Source organism: Notolabrus celidotus, chromosome 18 (assembly GCF_009762535.1).
Source record: "Notolabrus celidotus isolate fNotCel1 chromosome 18, fNotCel1.pri, whole genome shotgun sequence".
Lineage (NCBI taxonomy): Eukaryota > Metazoa > Chordata > Actinopteri > Labriformes > Labridae > Notolabrus > Notolabrus celidotus.
Genome location: NC_048289.1, coordinates 9133783 through 9154686, shown reverse-complemented (window position 1 = coordinate 9154686; position 20904 = coordinate 9133783). Strand labels below are relative to the sequence as shown.

The following is a 20904-nucleotide window of genomic DNA, read 5'->3' as shown; positions in this document are numbered from 1 at the left end:
CAGTAGAGGGCATTAAGGGAAGGGTTTCTTCACTGAGCGCTCGTCCCTCTTGTCAAAGCAGAAGCAGCCTGTGTTTGTCTCAAATGTTTAGATACATGATACCGCCATGAAAAAAAGAATGAAATCATGCCAGAAGCCTATCCATATTTTAAAAAATATAAACAAATATAAACAAACAAGCTAATCCTCATATTCTCTCATCTTTCACGACATGCTACATGCTTACGTTCACCGGCTGACCACAGGCTTTTCCCTGTTTCTTATAGCACAGGTGCAACAGTGAGCAGCAGCCCTGAGCAGCACCACCAGCACCACACCTCCACGTCCTCCTCCTCTTCTTCCTCCATGACCACCGACCTGACCCTGACTGACACAGACAGCAGCCTGAAGACGGCCGGCACCACCGCTGCCGACGCTATTGCTGCTGCTGTTGCTGCTGCTCCGGTCGCCCCCCTGGGCTGCTGCAGATGACTATCATCTACACCTCCTCCTGGTCCCGGGCGGAGTCCCTTGGTCAAATCCAAGACCACAAGCTCGACACTGGCTCCTGGCCCCGCTCCCTTGCATTCGCCTCCTCCCATCTCCTCTCTGTGCTTGTCTCCATTAGTGTAGCGATTAGCCAGCTAGCTGTTTGAGAAATACTTCTGGAAGGACAGATTTTTTTTATTACGGTTCTAGTCTTTTTTTAAAATAAGGCTCTTTCTCTTCCTTTGAGTCCTAGCTGTAATTTATTGTGCATTTTTTAATTCTTCAGAAACCTAAGATGATGATGATGATGATGATTATAAGAGAATTTTTATGATTTCACGTTGATGCGGTTTGTATTAACCGACAGTGAGAATTTAAAGAGATATCTGTAAAATGTTTTAATGTGATCTACGTTCTTTTGAAAGTCATTTATTTCACTTGTAAGCTATTGCTTTTACAACTGGCCATATAAATGTAGATTCAGTTTGTACAGATTTTATGGTAGATGTAGTTCTTCGATACAAGTTTGCAGTGAGCCATTGAAACATAATTGAATTGACAACGTACAGTCTTAGGAATTCCCTTTTTTTGTCCCACATAATATGCTTATTATTTCAAATGCATATGACATATCCATTTTATTTGAACTAAGATCATGTGGTAGGTTGTCGCTTGTTATATTGTTTTCTTTCGAGTCACTACCACATCCTGTATTTTAAAATTTGAATCTGAAGTAAGCTCTATAAGTTGCTTATTCTCCACTTCCTGGTCAGACATGATGGTGTTTCAACCGAACTCCCATTCTCTGTCTGATTCATTTGACCTTCTACATTTTAGCTTAGGGAATGAAAATGGCATCGTCAAGTCCCGCAAGATAACCTGGAGCTTTTCGATTACTGTCTTCTATATTTTTAAGTGCTTTAAAGTACCTCTTCCTCTCGTGTGCAACAGGCTGTGACTTTATGGAACTGGAGTGCTGGTTTTGCTTAGGAGGACTGGACTTGAGGAGCTCTTCTTTGACAGTGAGGTATTGCTAATGGTAAAGGACTTGAGAATGTTTTATTTAGTCGTGCTTTGGGAGGTGTTTTAAGACGTAGCTGAGCTGTGAGAGGTTGTAAATTTGGTGGTGGTGTAAGTAGAATGTTCTTTGGTGAAGTCGGGGATTGTGTTAATCAGAAAGCATGTGAACGTGATGATATTTGGTATCTTGGGGGGAAAGTGATTCTGCAGCCTGATGTATGGTGTGAAACGATGTCTTCTTCCAACTACCAGATCCTGTTATTAGTTATGTATTTTATGAATTTGGCTATTTGAAAGTGATTTTTCTAAATGTTAGAGAATCAGTTGGTTTACCAGAATTGCCTCCAATTGAGAATAAACTCAAAGAACCTAAAACTTTGCATGTGAAACTACAGCAGCACAAACACAGTCAAAGAAACAAAACACACTTACAGTATGCAATAAGAGTGCCCTTTTGAGTGTTTTTGATTTTGCTAAGAAAGGAAAAGTGCCTGTTGTTTGTCATTCATTCCCGAGTATTTGGTTGGAAGTGTTTCATTAGGTTCTCACGGCATCTGGATAACAACAGTAGCTTCCATATCGAGCTAATTATGAACGATGGAGGTTGTAGTTCTCACAAATGTGTCGTATATTTTTCTACTTGTTTTGATTTTGCCCCAGAGAGGGAAACTGTGTTGTCTTGCAGGGTAAGAAGGTGATGGCGGTACGATGGGATGCTTAAGCGCGTGTTGGAGTCATTTCAGAAAAACAGTCAGTTCAATAAGGTCGTTCATCAAAGTAAAAAGAAGTGTTTCTTTGCAGTGACAGCAACCGAACATAGGTTTATAACAGTTTTTGGAATTTCTTTGAGTACTAATTAATAAGAGGACTAAAGACAGAAGAGTGATCAGGAAAGATGTGTTTTTAAATCTAACTACTGGATCAACTAAGCGAGTGAACTCTGAGATGTATCATTGTCAGTATTTGGTTTGGATACGTTTTTACTGCTTGAAGGCAGAGCGATGCTTTAGTGACGAGGCAGAGTCAAAAATATGTTAAAAAAAAAAAAAATACTCTAACCACAGTAACTCAACTTTAACTGTTCTATCTTAAAGCCATCTTAATGAGTTATGCAGTGGTTTGTTCGCTTGTGAATATCATGACTTTCATGGTTACAAACACAGGAGTCCATGTTTCTAATTTGTGCTCAGCCTCCTGAGGTTTCATGCTGTCTCTGCCTGCTTGAGAGATTTTGCATTAATAAACCTTGTGTGCATAAAGGCAAGGTTAGGGTGTTTTTAGGATGAGCAGAGCAGTGTGGATGCTGGTAACATAGGCATACACTTTTAGGCTCTAATCTTCTAGCCTGTAACATGCCTAAATCTGCAACATGTAATGAAGCTCAGAGCAGACTGTGGCTCTGTGCTGTGCTCTTATTGTCTGACAAACATGAAAGGGTTAACATGGATTTAGCCATTTATATAACAGCAGGATTTCTCACATACGGACATACTGTGGCTTATTCTTCCCTTTAACTAATACACTCGCACCAGCTGTTAGTGAATCTATCACAGAGTCTGTATTCTGTGTCTTTTCTAGGATCTAGTCAGAACTAACTAGTCTCTAACTTTTAATCAATGAAATTGGACTGCACCTTTAGATAACTAAATGAATGTAGCTTTCATCGCTCAAGAGCTATTGATGCAAAATGCAAATTATAAAATCCCCTGAGACCTCTCAGTAGTTTTTAATGTTTGAGAGGCGTACTAATGGCACAATATGAGGCCTCTGGGTGCTATGAATGTCACTAGCATCATGCTGCTAGGATAGGAAGCTACTCTCATCACCCAGCTCTATAGGGATGGATTATTATTCAACAAACACATTATTGTATGTAGGGTTGCCAAAGGGATGGAACATTTCTGGTAAATTTCAATAGGAAGTTAAGCTGGGGAATTTTGGAAATATTTCAAATTGGAAACTTTCCATGTGAATTTATGGGAGTTAACTGGGAATTGAGGGTAATTTAATGGAAAGGTATCATATTCAAACATAAATATTTGTTTTGTTAGAAGCAGACATCCATCCAAAATAATACAATTAAAACAGATTTATTTGTAATCAGAACTTTATCAATTGTTGAATATATTATTGAACAATCAATTATTTTCATTGAAGAACAAAAACATGGATGTTGAGTTAAATACTACTTATCCCCCCGACCCCCCCATTCAAAAAATTAACAAAAATGCAATCCCAACAAAGTCCCATTCAAAATGTTAAATGAAAAAAGCATCTTCCCTCAAGCTTCTCAAGCCTAGCCTCTGCAGGGATCGAGAGATCATCTGTGCATGTGATGGAGGAATGCACTGTGCATGAAGGGGGCGTGGTCTCAATAGCCTGCAGTAAGCAGTGTGACATGTGCGTGTGATTGAGGAATAATTCAACTGTACTTTCATGAAATCTGGTTCTTGTAGTCAGAATTATACTAAAATATATTTTCCCCAACTATATTTAAGTTCCCTATTACGAGCCAACCTTCAATTTAGTAAATTCCTGGTTTATTCCCGTTAATTCCCATGGAAAGTTTTGAACTTTGAAAATTCCCAGAAATTTGCAACCCTAATTATTATTCACAAAACACTTATTGGTATGACTAAGTGGCCAATTACTACCATTTAAATCTGTAACGTAAGCTTCAATCATTATAAGGTAATATAGAGTAAGCAAACATTAGCAATGTCACTAAAATACATCACGATAACGCTAGAATATTTACAAGCTAATGTTAGCTTTGTTATTCTGGCTTTGATGTTAATACTCAGTTCATCAATGAGACAGTGCTGGCTTCGCTAAGTTATACAACAGTATAGTCAGTAAAGGCTATTAGCAAGGTTATGCTAGTTTAGTCATTTAGCTATGCAGCGGTAGAACTTGTTAGGTACCAGGTGTAATACTTATTAAACAAACATCTTTGTCAGACACAGGTGACATGTACATCTCTGTTTTGTAATCACTTCGATTTTAACTAGATTGTAACTTCACTAAGTTGGAGTCACAAACAGCTGGTGCAACTAGCTTCAACTCTCTTCAGTCAAAAAGGTTTAAAGGGAACGTTTGAGCTGATATTGAGCCAAGTTTCAGGTTGAGCGCTGTAGAAGCAACTGCAGTCAGATGAGAGCGGCGTGAAGTTAAATTTATCTGGGGTAGCTATTGAGGATTTAAGCGCGTAGTGAATATGAAGTTTTTATTATGATAAACCATTAATACGGAGTAAAAGGATTTCTCATTATGTGTCACTTGTATAAGGGAGAAAATTAGTGATTTGTATCCATTTGTCATATTAGCCCTTTTATCTTGTTAACCATTAATCATATTAGCCAAATTAATCAATCAGAAAAAAGAAACGTTTTCGTCTAAAGTGCTCTTAATTTTCTCAGCCCAGCATCAGAGGCTTTAATCAGAGTATGTTTTTTCTGCTTAGGTTGTTGTTGCTTCTTTTTATAATTACCTGCATCTCCAAACAATGTCATTCTGATTTGAGTTGGCTTTGATGAACTACCTCATGCTGAATTTCTGCCAGTTCTCGCATATATTTAGTCACCTGCAGAATTAGCTATCGAGACGTGTGATAACAGATTCCATTATTATTTATTTGAAAGTGTACTATTTGTTGGTTTCAACAGACTTCTAGTTTGTACTTATGTATATTCACCTAGAAGTAAGAGAATTGTTATATGTATTTTTTGTTCTTTTTTTTTTTTAACTAAATGTGCAATACCTTCAGCAAACTGTGGCTAGTAGTATGTGATGGGCCTAGCCTTTGTTAGCTGTCTCCTGAGTAAAGAAGATGTTTGGTACTGTCAATCCATGTTTCCTTTTTTATGAATAAGAATGATTTTTATTTCTGTGACTTGTTTATAGTCATGATGTTACGTAATCCGTTTTACCCACCAAACAAATCCTGTCGGCTGAGGATTGATGCAGAGACGGGAAGTCCTTGAGTTTCAACCCAGCCAACAGATTTTTGATTTGGAATTGTGGTAAGGACAATAGATGTTAATAGACACAAAAAATATGAGTAAATACCTACAAGAAATCATTATATGTATGGTGCTGGTTTGTTATGTTGCTAGTGAATCCAGCCATGCAAGTAGTTTTAAGAATTCCTGGATCTGCGTGTCCTAAAAACCGCAACGCAACGAAGAAAGTGCACTACTAAATACATGCACTGGGATCTGATGATGCCACCTCTTTAGAAAAAAAGAAAAAAAAAAAAGAAAAAACATGTACCTTGCAAATAAAAGAAATACACTTTGAGTTTGGTTGTATGTCTTCTCTTTCTTTCACATCTGTGACCTTGCTGTATTTTGTTGGTACTAGGAGATAGCAGTATTATATATTCATTTGAAACACACACAGATAAGTAAAACGAGGGCCCTGTACCATATCTGTTGTTGTCCAGGCATATCTAAGAGATGTACTGTTGCAGTGGTTGAAATGTCCTTTAGTAGCTAATTAATGGTTATTTTCACATTATATTTCCCCTGATTGAGAGTTAAATTTCAAAGAACCGTTGTACACAAGGGCATGTCCAGAGGGGAGGCCAGTGGCGGCAATGTCCCCCCCCCCCAATTGAAATCAGGTTGACAACCCAAAGTGCTGTCTCAAAATCCAAAACTATGATTGGCTAATTGCCTAATCAGAGGCGGGGCTTATGTTAACATTAGCTGTACGGGCTGTGTTGTAACAGACTGGCAGTAGCGTTCTTAGTATTCAAATGTTGCACATGTTTTTGTGTTGGTGCCTTCACTTCAGACAAACATCTTTTTGAGCTTACACTAAGAAGATTTATGTGTTGCCACTGTAGGTTTTTACTTTTTAAAGTAGAAAGTGAAGACAGGGTAAATGTTCATTATCTTCTTTACTTGCACACATACCCTGGCCACCCCTACCCCTGTCAGTGCACCAGATGGGCCAGCCCAGTTAAAAAGTCTGATCACGCCCCTGGTTGTTCATGGTTTGAATTTCATGGAGCAAGTAGATAATATCAGAGTTAAACCAATCAGTGTCTTGTGTCCTTTTCACTATTAAAGCCAGGAATGCTTGCACCTATGGCAGTGCTATTTAATTGGTATATTTATTCAGCTTAGAGAAATGGTTTTCTACTAAAGGAAGGTCCTGGGACAGAAGAGGGCAAACGCACTGCAACCCAAAAAATATCCATAAGGAACATGAGCTGTGAAATCAGCAGTGAGACAAATACAAAACAAAATATTTCAAACAAAAGAAATGTGCTGCAAATGACAGAACTCCAGCAAAAGGCTGAAAAAACATACTGCAGATATAAAGCAAATATACTGAATTAGAAAAGTTAAAAACACAAATCCAGACTTAAAATATAAGCAAAAATAATGCTTCCTTTCCATCCATCACAACTCAAGTGGTCCACACCTGTAGGAGGCGCTGGATGAAACTAGATTTTGCTGAAAATTTTAAGGAGAAAATTCAGTTCTTTAGTGGACAAGGGTTTTCTGGCCCGCAGGGGAGAAGGTTTAGCCAAACATGGCACAGAGATAAACAAAGGTAAGTTTGATGCAAGGGAACACAGTGGAAAGGTGATGTTCCATTTCCTTGTACTAACTGGACATGCAGCATTTTATCTGTTGCATTGTCTCTGGGCTTGATGCTTTTTGCAGCATTTTTGTCATTTGCAGCACATTTCATTTGTTATATGCACTTCTGACTTTGGGCTTGCAAGAAATAAAGGGTGCACATTGAAAAACGCATTCCAGTCCTCCTGTGTGAAATCGTTTTGGCCATTGAAATCAATTAATTTTTTTTAGCCACCATAAAAGGGATCTGATCACGACCAAATCCAAAGTGTGGAGGCAGACTACCAATGAGAACGAAAGGAATTCACTAAAGAGTTCTCTGAAGCCGGTCTAGGAGGATGTAGAGGAGAGCATATCCTTGTCTTCTAGCAACATGAAAAGAGTTACAGCGTGCTAAATGCAATTATTTACACATCAGTTTTTCAGGTCAGAAAATGGAGCATTTCATAGTAGCTTTTGGGTGATGAAATGCTGCATTTAAGGACATTTGAATTCTTCCCTTTCCAACTCACTCTGCTCAGATACACCAAGAAATCAGATTTCAACAAATGATCTCAGCCACCTTTATTTCCGTACAAGTCCATTCATTACAATAGTGGAAATCCATAATAAATAAGCACCATAAATGGTCAGCAGAGCACTAACAAACATTTCGCTTTGTCACGGGACACATGAAAGAAAAAAAAGGTCTGTTGAGATCTAAAGAACCTGCAGTAGTTAGAGTGAGTACTGTGGAAGTGGGGGTCCAAAGCAAAGAGGACAAAAAGTGGTAGCCTGTAAACCTTTGCCGTTTAAAATGGGGAATGCAATAACATTGACTTTATTCTTTATGAAATATAAGGAAAACAGTCACATTGTCTGGGAGCACATTTTCTCCTGCTTGATGCTTACAAAAAGCCTTTTTGACTATTTAATTTAACCACATGCAAATCCTCCCAATTAAATGCATTATACTTTTCTTTTCAGAGCTCATCACTACTATCTAATGTGATGTGAGTTGGTGGGAGCATCTCACAATATAACCCATGTTGTGTTGAAAACAAAGTAAGGGTAACTGTTTCCAAAACTGGAACATGATTAGTGGTTATGACTTTCCCCCTCTGGTAGTTGTTTTAATCTTTTTTTTTCATCAGGCTGGTTTCATCATCAACAACACATTACATTCACTACACTGATACATTCTGAATTCAAAACTTCCATTCAGTTAACGATTCACTTTCACAATAATTGGCACCTTCTAGGGAGATCACGTTATTTCTCTTCAGCAGTTCTTTGCCATGTTAGAAAAAATAAACACAAAATAAACAATGAAGCCACTACGATGAGATGAGAGAATATAGCACTACATTTCTCGACAAGCAAGCAACACTACATTTTTTCCAATTCAAAAACATTTCCCTGAAGGCACAACCAGGAAATTCCATTGTTTGTTTGAGGGCAGTGTTTAGCTTCATGTGCCAAAATCAACATGGCTTCCAGGCAGGTCATTCTGATCTTCAGAGAGCGAACAGCTGAGGCGGTTCAGCTTTGGTATTTACTGTGAACTGTAAAAGGCCTTCACCCACTCAGCCACATATCCTTTGTCCTTGGCAGCATGAGCTATGTTAGAAATGCTTGAATAGTTGTTCTCAGTGTTCTTGTTTTATTATCTGTACATTAAAGGTTTATTGACATCAGTGAGGATCGGAGTGAACCGAAGACTGAGGCGTTGCCATCAAATGGATGTGGAGACCAAGTTGATGGTGTCTGTAGAGGCACTGGATGGGCCTGAGGACGGAGACAGGATAGAGGCAGCTGTTGCAGAGGTTCTACCTAACGCTGCTTCAGTTGAGCTACAAAAGGTATATTCCAAAAATCGACTTCCTAAACCTGGCTTTGAGTTATGTTTACAAGATTGACCCTATGGTTAAACATCCAGCAAAAATATTTTACAGTATAAAATACAAGACAGGAGGATGAAGAACTTCTGCTAAAGTTACTGCTGTACAGGTTAGTCAGTTCACTCAGATTTTAACAAATTTATTTTTCCAGTACCTAACTCTGATTAGCAAACCATGCAAATTACATTGATTATAATTGTGTTGATTTTTCAGATCATTTGAATGTTAGGTTTATGGAAGAGGAATAGTGCCGCTGAAAAAAACAAATTCAATTTGGAAAGTAAGTAGGCAAAAAAAATGTTTTTTTAAAAATATATTCTGAGATTCCCAGATAAAAAAAGTTAAACTTACAATTTTTTATTTGCTCACCCACCCTCCAAATTTCTAACATTTTTCTCAGAATTTTGAGATTAAAGTCAGAATTCTAATTCTAATCCCAGAATTTAAAAAACAATTACACTTGAATTTATTTATTTTTTGCTCGCCCACCCTCCAAAACAAATATTTTTTCAGTGTCACTAATCTTTTTCCATATAGACGTCAGTTAGCGAGCTAATAAAATCATGATATTTTCTTTTTACGAATTGGAGCAAAGCTGAAAAATCCAACACAGCTAAATCTCTTCTTTGAAATGTTAAAGTTGATGGTTTTGGTAATTTGCATTGCTTGCAACAGGTAGACGAAAAATAGTTTTTTTAAATGTGGTTGAACTGACAGTTAAAAGTGTTGTGTGACATGTTACGGAATGCATTCATTTAATTTCTTGCTTAGAGAAAAAATGATACCAATCTCTGCAGGACACACAACTGTTTGTTGTAGCTTAGCTTAACATGATAGAAAAAGGCTTGTAGTTCTAATCACTGCTTCATACAACTACAACAACCAGTAGCATAAGTAATCTCTGGGTGTTAACTTGTGCTAGACTGGTTTCCCATTGTTTTTTTTAACTCTATGTTAAGCTAAGCTAACAAGCTGCTGAGTGGAGCTAATGAAAGAGGTATCAAATTTAAAATCTCTCTCTGTAAGATATTCGATTTTGCTAAACATAGTACTTAAAGATAAATATCAGAGATACATATCAGCCAGCTGTCTGCATTCAACAGTAATGACTCCAATAGATCTCAAGTAAGAAATCCATTCATGTAATGTTGTGATCAAGTAGTGTTTGAGGAAGTCAGTGCTCTCCAGTCTAGAGAATGTCAAAGAAGTTACACATTACATCATTACATACAGGCACCTGAAATGTTAAAATACTGCCTCCACAAGACAAACCCTGGACTCTTCATGGAGTGAAACAACAAGAACGCTCCATTTCAAGCATGCGTGCAGCCAGAGCTGCTTTGTTCTCAGTTAAGATTCTGACACGGACTACAGTACAGTCACTCCCACTAAGACGTTTGGTTCTTCTGGATTTCTTTTATCATCTCCAGTTTGTTTGGCCGGTTGCTCTGTCTTCTTCATTCATTCGCCCGAGGAGGACATGAGCCCTTGAGAGAGACCAAATCCCTCAAATTAAAATCCTGCCACGCATAGTGAAGTGGCCCCGCTGTGTCAAATGTCACTAGTCCTTGCTCCCAATGCTAGATCTCCTAGTGTAGAAAAGAAATCCTCCATCTCTTTCTCCAGAAGCCGGTTGCGGTTCTCTGCATCCTCCCGTGCCCGCTCCGAGTTTCGGAGTTTGATCTCTAGCATGCGTTGCTTTTTCTTTTCCTGCTCCATCTCTTGTTCCAGACGCTCCATCTGTGCACACAGAGCAGCGCTGGACTCCTCCAATCTGAGGGGAGAACAGATAGAAAGAAAAGTCACTCAAATCTTTGACCCCTGACTGTTCTTACAAAGCTTCATTTGGTGACACAGTTTCACACATACAGGACCTGTATGAAGCAGAAAAAGACACTTATTACACTCACTCCTTCAAATTTCTTTATGTGGACCTGAAAGTGGAAGTGAAGAAATAAAATCAATTGCTTTCACAATCCCTTGATGATGTTTTTGAGTCTTTTTCTGTTGGAAGGTGTCATAAAAAGATGGAGTCGATGTAATAAACACAGAGGGGCTGGAGAAAGAAACTAGGAAAGCTCCATCAGCGTTTAAAACAAATGAGTGATCATAATTTGGATTTATTAAAAAGGAGTGCCTCATGAAAGGAAATACCCAGGGAATATGAGGGCTTACCTTGCTCACCACTGTTCAGAGATAGCACTAGCTGCTAATGATGAAAAAACAGCAAACAGACACACTGAGCTTGTCAAAGCTGACTCCCAATTCAGAGCAAGCGTTACAAAAAAAGCCACAGTCCATCCCTCACTTCTCCTGCACATTCATCGTTGTGGAATAGGGACTTTTGTTGCACGATGAAGACACTGCTACCTGACTCTGTTGACTCTGTTCACTGATACAGCTGTACTGAAGCTCGACAGAGAGGAGATGCTTACAGCTGAGTAAAGACTGAGTTCAGCAGAAAGGGTTCGATGAACTTGCAACAGCTGGATGTCACAGAGAGTGGATTCATATGAGACTATAACAGCTTGTTATGTGACAGATGACTGGCAGCTGTCAAGCAGTGCACAAAAGTCACACCAAGTTGGACTAGAATGTAATATAAAAAGATCAGTTTGTCAGGTATGTGGTCAGTCTGTATGCAGGACTTCCATTGTATAAAAGCTAAAATAACTGAAGTGACACAAACAGACTAAGAAACTATTCTTATCAAACAAAATAGATTTTGATAAAGTTTTCCTCTGTGGACATAATGTTCAGTTCAAATAAGATTTTAAATACTATTACCATTAATTACCATTATAATATATGGTATTGCAATAATAAGCAAATTGCAAAATGTGTTGGGCCACTGGTGATTCCCACCTCTACTACACAGATAAAGGAAGTTTAACCATGGGACTTAAAAGCTTGCTAGCTGCTGCTGTAAGGCAGAATCTTCAGTCCCAAATGAGCAAAAGTGCAATATTAACCCCAGGACTCAGACTTACTTTTGGATCCTGGTTTCGTATGTCGTCTTCTGTTTCCTCAACTCATCCTTCAGTCCCTCCACCAGGCTGCTCAGTGTTAGATTTGTTCCATCTCCATCCTCAGACATGATAATTGACGGCACCCCGGCTGCCACGGCTGTGTTTCCATTTTCACTACAAGCTGCACTGCTACTGCAAAGTTCCATGGCTTCACAGCTGTCCTGCTCAGAACTCGGCTCTGTCGTCATCCCTCCATCCCTTCCATTGTCTATTTCCTGCTGGCTCTCAATCCACTCCCCCTTTTCCCCGCTGTCACTAACGACTCCACAGTTCTGATTGGCAGAGGGGTCGCTTGCCGAGTCAGGGACAGAGATTTCACAGGAGGAGGTGGACCAGGGTGTGCTAGCTACACTGGGAACACTCCCCATGCTGGAGGAAGAGGTGACGTTATCATATGTGGACAGTCTCTGCGAGGATCCTGTGGAGTCTCGATCACGAGCAGACCGCTCGCCTGATGAGGTGCGCCGGTGCCCCCTTAAGGAGGACAAACCATTCATGAGCCAGTTACACCTCCACCACCTCCACTTCCTCCCCACCCGAGGACACACTAGTAACATCAGCCACAGACCCCACTGCTGCCCTGTGGCTTGTTGCTGTGAGCGAGGCGCAGACGAGCTTTTGAAGGAGTATTTCCAGGAAGGAATGGCCTTGCCTTGTTTGCTGGGCTGACCACTGTCTCTACTTCCCTGACGGAGACCCAGTTTTGGTCCAGGGTTCAGGTTAGGGGTCTGGGTGGGAGTTACAGCTGCACACAGTTTTGCATCTAGAGATGAGGCACTGCTGTGCATTTCTTGGTCTGGGTTGGAGACTGGGCAGCTCTGGAGGTCTTCCTCTGAGATCCATGCTCCCAGACTACGATGCTGGAGCTGATGCCCCTGTACAGGGAGCTCTGTTTGGGGTGCTGTGGGTCCCTCCTGGTCCCTCCCTGAGTATAATCGTATGTGTTCCCTGATGAGGATTGTCATCAGGTGCTGGACTAAAGAGGTACCTGTTGATCACAACCAGAAAAGATATGATTATTGTAAGAATATTTCAGCTTTCACAGCACATATTAAGTTTGACACACACTATGTATTTACTCATACTATGAGAGGTAATGCTGAATACCACTGTGGTATGATCACATTGTCTCTACCTTCCATGATGGTGACCGGGTCCTCCATCTTGGGTCGAAGGATATTTGGTCCAAATACTGTGGCGAGGTTCTGAACACCCATCTTGTTCTCATGACAGTGAGACTGCACCTCATCAAGGAATCTAAGGAGGGATGACAAACAAGCATTCATTATTCATGAAAACTGTTAACATTATGACAAAATGACGAGACAATTTTTCTATCCACCTGAACTTGCTTTCAAGTATTTCTTCATCTAAAGCCTAACCCAGTGCTGTGCGGTAACATGCTCATATTTTGGTGAACAGTGAACATAACAGCTCATTTACAACTCATGAACGGTAAACTGAGTGTAGTTCACTCTAGAAGATACTCCAGAAGTATGAGAAAGTTATAGAGAGTTACAGAGCACTGTGTTCACTGCAACCGAAGGAAGGTTTACGCCATTTGACAGATGTAGTTAGCGATACCTCTGAAGCCAGCTGTTGTGAACATTTGAAGGAGTTTTATGAACCAATCAAGACAGATTCAAACGGGCTGGTATGGTTTTAGAGAGGTGTACCTTTTTGAGATTGACAAACAGTTTGCTTTTAGTGTTTGTTCAGTTTTTACCCTTAGCCCTTTTATTTTAGGGTATCTTCCCTGTGTATTGGGCGATAAGTCAGATCCTTTGACCAAATATTCAGCTGACAGATTGTAGAGTTACATGCGCTAAGTTTTCAAATCTGCAGATTATTTCCTGTGTTAAATTGAGATCATCATAGCTTTGAAACTGAATATCTGTCTATGATTCTTTAGCAGAATACAGTGAGTCATGTAGTTTAGAAAACGTCAATGGTTGAGGGCTGGGGACTGAAGCATAGAGGCTCTACTGAAAATAATAAAGGTTAAGTTAAAAACAAAGAAAGTGAACTAGTTTATTTTTAAACCATTTAAAAAAAACTAACTATGGACGTTCCTTTTAGTTTGTGTTGACTAAACTTTGAGTTAACTAATTTTTAGAGTGAACTGGCCCAACACTCTCTGACCAATCTGTTTACATAAACAGGCTGTGTGACCACAGTCATTTAAAGCAGTTGTAATTAAACCTCTTCTGACAAAGCCATCTGATTCAGGCACCTTAGCCAATTAAGACTTATCTTTAACCTTCTCTTTCTGTTTCAGATCCTTGAGAAAGCAGTGGCCAATCAGCCGTGTGAATTTATATTGCGGTAGTTAAGTTGAGGATCTGCAGTCAGGAGTTGGGATCTTAAGGAGTCAGGGACAGCACTGGTGAAAATTCAGGTATCTCAGAACTGTTTCAAACAGAGGATTTCTTCACTACTTGTCCTGTTAGGTCTCACTGTGGCATTTAAAACAATGAACCATCATATCCTGTTACAGAGAATGGAACACTCAATTGGTATTAAAGGGATCACATTAGGCTGGCTGAAACCTTATTCAGGTTGATCTTATGTCACAATGGATCCACTATGATGCAAGAGTTAGTCACGAAGTTGAGAACAGTGTGGTACTCGTGCGACTTTGTCACCTTATGCTTTCTTTTCAGTAATATTTTCAGGAAACAATCCATAATTTTTCAGTGTTACACTGATCAATGAAAACAGAAGAAATAATTTGTGTCCTTAAGGCATGATTCAAGTTTATCAAAAACCCAGGACTTGTTATTTTTTTGCCACTTAATTCAGACAACACTAAAGTTGATCTTGACCTTAAACACACAGGAAACACATTGTCTAATGTATTGCTACCCTAGAGGGCCATACGCTGGCCTCCAGCACCAAAGCAAGGAGTCTTGATGGCATTTAACTTTCAGCTCTCATTCTCATGATAACACTTTTAAGGACAGCCCTTTTGACCTTTACAGGAATACTAGTCCATGTAATTATTACTTCTAGGTTGGATCCTTCATCATCATCAGGCTGCTCTAACAAGTCTCCAAAGATTCTGCAGCTGGTCTGAAATGCTGCAGCATGTGTATGACATGACTAGAAAAATAAATCGCATTTCTCCAATATAAGCTTGTCTTTATAGGCTTTCTTTGGAAACCTAGAATACAGTTTCCAATCCTCGTTCTCACGTAAGAAGCTCTTATTGGCCAGGCACCATCATTTCTGCAAGAGCTCACAGCTCCTTATTACCCCGCACAGATACAGTATGTGCTTGCAGGAGGCAGGTTGCCATTTTTAGATAAAGTCCTAAAAGTAGTATGGGAGGCAAGGCCTTCAGTTATTAAACTCTTTCTTTTTGAATCATCTTTTCATTTATGATGAAGAGGGAAACTCCTCTTTTACTCATAAGAGAGGGCTTTAAACGTTCCTTTTGGGTAATATCAGCAGCCAGATATGGCTTGAGTTTAACTTTGAACAGCCCATAATTATGCTGCTATAGGTTTGGACTGCTGTCCCGATCTCCTACCTTCGCTCTCTTACATCTGTGTTCATTCATATCACACAACTGCAGGTTACAACTTTGCATCTACCGCAAGGATTTGAGCTCTTTTGTCTCCCAGCGCTTGTGGATTGTTTATGCTGAGCTGCTGCCACAGACCTTCTTAACTCACACTGCAACAATTACTATCAGCTACAATTGAATCATTCTAGTATTATTGTTATTATTATTGACATGGCTTTCATTTTGTATCAGATTGTATGACTTTATGTCTCCTTTACGTCTGACTCTTATTTATCTCTCTCTTCTGTCTCTATAAATGTATCTTTTGACTGAACCATACAAAATGTCTGTCCACCACTGAGTCTGGTTCTGCACATGGTTTCTACCTGCTTAAAGAAAGATTATGCATGCTGCTTTTCCAAAGTGCTTGATCTTGGTGGACTAAGTTGGTCTCTCTTAATTTACATGTAATATGACCTGGATCTGCTATAGTAAAGTGTCATGTTAACTTTTGTTCTGATGTGGTACTTCATAAAGAAATTTTGATAGACTGAATGAAAAAATATCACAAGGAGTCAAATAGCAGTCACTTACTTGCATATGTACTTGAGGAGATTGTAGTTAGGTAGAGGTAGAGTGCTGACTTGTCTTCCGAGCTCCTGGATCCCCTAATGAAAGGCACATTGAAATGCTGTTAGATACACACACACTCACACGCACCAAACACACATGCAGGGTACACGACACATACCTCCTCCTCATCTTGGCCAAAAGCTGTGCACAGGTTAGAAAGTCTTCATATTTGGAGAAGGGAATGACTGGTTCAGGCAACTCTCGCAGATACAGCTTCAGCAAGGATGCCACCGTGTGGACTTCAGTATTACTACAAGAATGTACAGAAATAAAAATTTGATTGAATTCTTTAAAGGCTAATGTTGTCTTGTAACCCTCCCCCAATACCTACCTGTCAAACAGAGGTTTATCGCCGCAGTCAAAGGCCTCCTGCAGCTCTTTCACCAGGTTGGCCTGCCCTGGCATCCGGAAGAGACCCTCCTCATCCAAACCTCTCTCCCTGATGAAGTCCACACACTGCTCCACCAGCAGGGGTGCCAGCCGGGGGCCAAACTTCCTCTCGTACTGCACCGTGTCTTCCAAACGCTGACCAAATATCCCTGGGGACAGACAGAAGACATAATACTGACTCTGCTACTTGTTTGTGAATTTCCATTTGATTTTCTTCATTTGTCATAAGCAGTCACATATCCACTGAAGGCAGAGAGTTCACCAACTAATCCATTTTAACAGTTACATTTAATTAAAAATCAATCATGATAAGGAGTGCAATCTTCATATTACATTTAATTAACCTGTTACAACTTGAATCTTGAACGTGACAATGTATAGGGCAGCTAAAAAAAAAGCCTGTACTGTACTGTACTGTACACTGTAGCCTATTAATGCCCCCTTTGTTAACATTGGCAACACCAGTCAAACCACAACAACAACAACAACAACAACAACAACAACAACAACAACAACAACACAACAGCCATAACCTTTTAGAAGAGTAAGGGACCATATGATTTTAAATTCTCTAACACTGCACTTAGGTATACATATTAAGTAGTTGTTTCAATGTATACATGTTAGCATACTGGAACTACTCATGTATATGTCCTCTGGATGACTAATGTACAACTACAAGGCCGGATTGTACACAAATTATTAAAACACTGTAATGCTTTTGTCTTACAAGGCTAATTTTGGGCATAATTGGTTTGAAATTTATTTCAACAAATCTTAAAGTTACTTTTAAGTTACAGTTATTCGTAGATAATTGAAAAACAAAACCAGCAGGCATGGTCTTTTAATGATAGAATAAAGACATTTACAGGACTTTAATGGCTTTATGAAGATTAAAGCTAGATGACTCAGCATTTCAACATAATTAATAGCTACTCAAATCAGACCAAATATTAACCTGCTTATTCTGAAGGTGTGTATTGGTATGAAACAGACTGTATAAAATACGGATGTAGTATCCGCGACGTCACCCATCTACTTCGGAAGCGTTGTTTTGAGGCCAATCGTCGGTGGCAGCCATATTGCTGCTGTTGAGTGATTGTGACGTAAAGAGGCGGGCTTTGAGCCTCCAAGCCAACAGCTACAGTGTTCCCGCCTGCCAATCAAGTCAGCTGTGCCTCTCAGTGGAAGACTCGTAATCTAAATATCTCCAAAATTGCAGCTTTACAAAAAAATTCACCCCTCGTACAGTGTGTGCCGATCGAGAAATGAGCTGTCCAGACTACACTCGTCTTTTGTACCAGGCTGTAAACATGTTTATTTCTGCTGTAAATATCAGCATTTTTGAATTGGTGTGTATGTGGTTTCCGGTACTTCTGGAGAAAGCCTCAAGCGGATCCTTGATGAATTGCAGTTTTTAGCACTTCCACATTGGACTCATTTTTAGACCGGAGGTTGCCGCTTGTATAAAACGTTGAAACATTTTACCATGGTTGGTTTAGGAGATTATTGTAATATGAAAACTTGGCCTAAATTAGTAAGCTTACACTAATGTTCCTTTGTTGCCCATTTACCTTCACTCTGCTTATTGGTTGGAAAATACCTCAATTTTGTCACCTTTATACAGCACGGATAGAAAATAAGCACATTCAACTCAAAGACATTCCTCCTCATTGTAACAATGTCCTTTCAAATTAATGGAAATTAGCCTAGCATTAGAACCACCACTCGACAGCCATACGTGTTTAATTGGCTAATGACCGGAAGTGATTACCTGTTGATTGGCTGCAGCAGTCGCAGCTGGTTGACAGCTCGCTGTAATCATAGTAATTCACCGAACAGGAGCTACACAGCAGCAGGGCGCGCTTCTCGTACATCCCAAACCCACATTTCACCAAGTTTATCCATTCCGGTTCAGGCATTTGTCTCACCAATATTAATTCCGCATTTACTAACTCCTGCTCAACAAGCTTCAGTTGAAGGAACTGGTGAAGGAGTGGAGGCTGACAGCAGCTGACGGAGGTCAGTGTGTTGTGACCGCCCTGCTGCTGTTAATGACGGGCCTATAAACTGGCGACAGATCTATTCTGGACCGAGAAGCGAGAGACAGAGCCTCTGCCCCGTGAATCTGAGAGGAAGGCTGCACATGAGACACCCAGCATGAGGTAACATAGCAGTTAACAAATTACCACAGTAATATCAACACCACTGACAAGCTCCACGTCTCGTTTAGGGAAGCATCTGTGAACAGGGGTGTAGGTAGCGGAGACTTTGAGCCGAACGCAATCATGTACCCACCAAAGATGAACATAAATGAAATATCCTTTTTTCATTAGAATTGAAAGAAATCCTCCCTTGAGAGCATAATGATTTCAACTATCACTACTCTGTATTAATGCAAAAAAATGATTGCACATAACATACAATATTTTTGGGCCACTATATGTTTTGGCTATACTTAGATAGACCCTTTATCTGACTACAATGTGAGAAAACTGAAAAAGCTACATATTTCTGTCTATTCTTCTGGATAACAATAATGAAAATATATGAATGAAATATTTGAACAAAAAATATATATGAATTGATAAAATAAAATAAAATACATTTTATACTATCATCCAACTAACAAGTTGCGGCCTATAATTCCTGGTGTCCATCTTTACTTAATTAGACATATTTGCATCATGTTCTTTGATGATCTATCAGGCTTTGGAGAGACTGTCAATTATAATGTAACATAAGAGGCACAAACGAGAGCCAACCATACAATAAATATGTGATGAAACAAAGAGTTTTAAAAGTGCAGTGGATACAAAGGTGGTTCATATTTCTTGGGATCAGCTGTGAAACTGCTGCCTGAAAAAATATAGATACAAAAAAACTGAAGATACATTTCTTACTGTAAAGTTCACTTTGGTAAAGTAAAACGTGGACGTAAATCTGCATAAAAATGTGAAAATATTCATCAAACCCTAACCTTGAAATACTACTCTTCGTTGGTCACTGTAGTAGATGGTTCCCCTGTTCTACATCTTTAAACCTGGCTTATTAAACATGACGTTTGAATAAGAACATGGCTGTCTCAGACTATACCATTGGTATGAAATCCTACATGTATCTCCCTATTAATACACTACCCTCTGTAACCCAACACCATGCTGTTCAGCTGCCCTACATCCCAGTTCACACCCAGACAGGCCTGCTTATATTTCTGGCCTCCTGTCAAGTACACTAGTTAGACATCCAGACCACAGCAGACAGGGTGAGAATTAACAACATGCTTACATCTAATAGGAGAGGAGACATCAAGTTTTAGGTATAAAAGACCAGCTTGACAAGGATGACTTTCAAACTTAGTCTTAACTAAATGTCCTATTAACATTTATTAGAGATGGAAACCTATAAGCAGTAAACTGAAATGTTTCTTCTGAATTTAAACTCACTGGAATAGTTTGACAGCAAACTCTGATCACATTTCACCTGACAGGTATGTAGTCAGACACCCAGGTGAGAATTAACTTGCCTGCTAATGAAATGAGACACAGTAGGGGTAGGTGGATACTATTCATGCCTGGGTACCTACAGCATAATTTAAATACAGCACAGAGGTGAGCTATAATATTCATTATTTGCAGCAATACATTAACTCTAGGAAAATGACCTCTGTGTTTAGATCCCAAGGTAATGGCCTCTGTCTGTTCATTGACTCTGAACCACACTGAGAAATAAAACCTTTCCTTTTAAGAGCAAGTAAATGTTGGACTTGTGTGCGTTTAGGTGCTGTATGTTTAGTAATGCCTCACGCAGCCTTGATTTTGCACGAGAACAGCCTTGAGTTTTAATTGTCCTCCATTCCTATGAGGCCATAAAGGGACATCAAAAGGATGACAATCTGTTTTTAAAAGTGATCATGTTTCCTGTGTTCAAAGGCTGTGGGGTTTGTCTGTACCTCCTCCAAACGGCGCCCAGATGACCCGCCGTATGGCCTTGACCCAGTCATCCATGTCTGTCTGGGAGTTTGCCATAAGCAGGAAGGACTCATGGCTGATCGGTGCGCGGTCCTTCTCTCCTGTTCCACCTAAAGGAGACAATGAGGGGCATAAAATGAGAAAATTAAGAATTGAGATAAGAGCTGTTTTTAGCTATATGCATCAAGTACCAATGGTCTCCTTTGTTATAACCTTACATGAAGAGTAATGTGTTTGTATCATCTTGCAAAGGGAATTATGATACATACAAGTACTAACAAACTGAAATGGATCCCTAAATCAAGATATGGAGGACAAATCAAAGATGTATCTTGTGAAAAATTCTAAGATCGTGGGTTCAGTGGATATAGATGGTTTTGAGTGTACACATTAAAGGACAAAACAGGTCAG

The 20904-nt window shown here is 39.6% G+C and overlaps 2 protein-coding genes and 1 long non-coding RNA gene across 6 annotated transcripts in view; 2 read left to right on the top strand and 1 right to left on the bottom strand.

Moving 5' to 3' along the window:
• The window catches only part of mapk8b (mitogen-activated protein kinase 8b), a 37127-nt gene extending 35926 nt beyond the window's left edge, over nucleotides 1–1201 (top strand). For 3 of the 4 annotated variants that reach the window (XM_034708078.1, XM_034708080.1, XM_034708081.1), the window contains one exon: nucleotides 267–1201. In XM_034708078.1, coding sequence (XP_034563969.1) covers nucleotides 267–283 — 17 coding nt within the window. In that variant the 3' untranslated portion in view covers nucleotides 284–1201. The remainder of the gene's footprint in view (nucleotides 1–266) is intronic. The other variant, XM_034708082.1, reaches the window with a different exon arrangement.
• Nucleotides 1202–9335: 8134 nt separating this feature from the next.
• On the bottom strand, nucleotides 9336–18639 carry LOC117830583 (rho GTPase-activating protein 22-like). The gene is made up of 7 exons (XM_034708788.1): nucleotides 18297–18639; nucleotides 16464–16671; nucleotides 16247–16382; nucleotides 16094–16167; nucleotides 13127–13248; nucleotides 11953–12979; nucleotides 9336–10736 (listed from the first exon to the last, which is right to left on the bottom strand). The coding sequence occupies exons 1-7, from the start codon at nucleotides 18442–18444 to the stop codon at nucleotides 10514–10516; spliced, it is 1938 nt and encodes a 645-aa protein (XP_034564679.1). The 5' UTR covers nucleotides 18445–18639; the 3' UTR covers nucleotides 9336–10513.
• On the top strand, nucleotides 18321–20904 carry LOC117830584. Its single transcript, XR_004634801.1, has 2 exons — nucleotides 18321–18687; nucleotides 20455–20904. It is a non-coding gene; the product is annotated as an uncharacterized LOC117830584 (long non-coding RNA).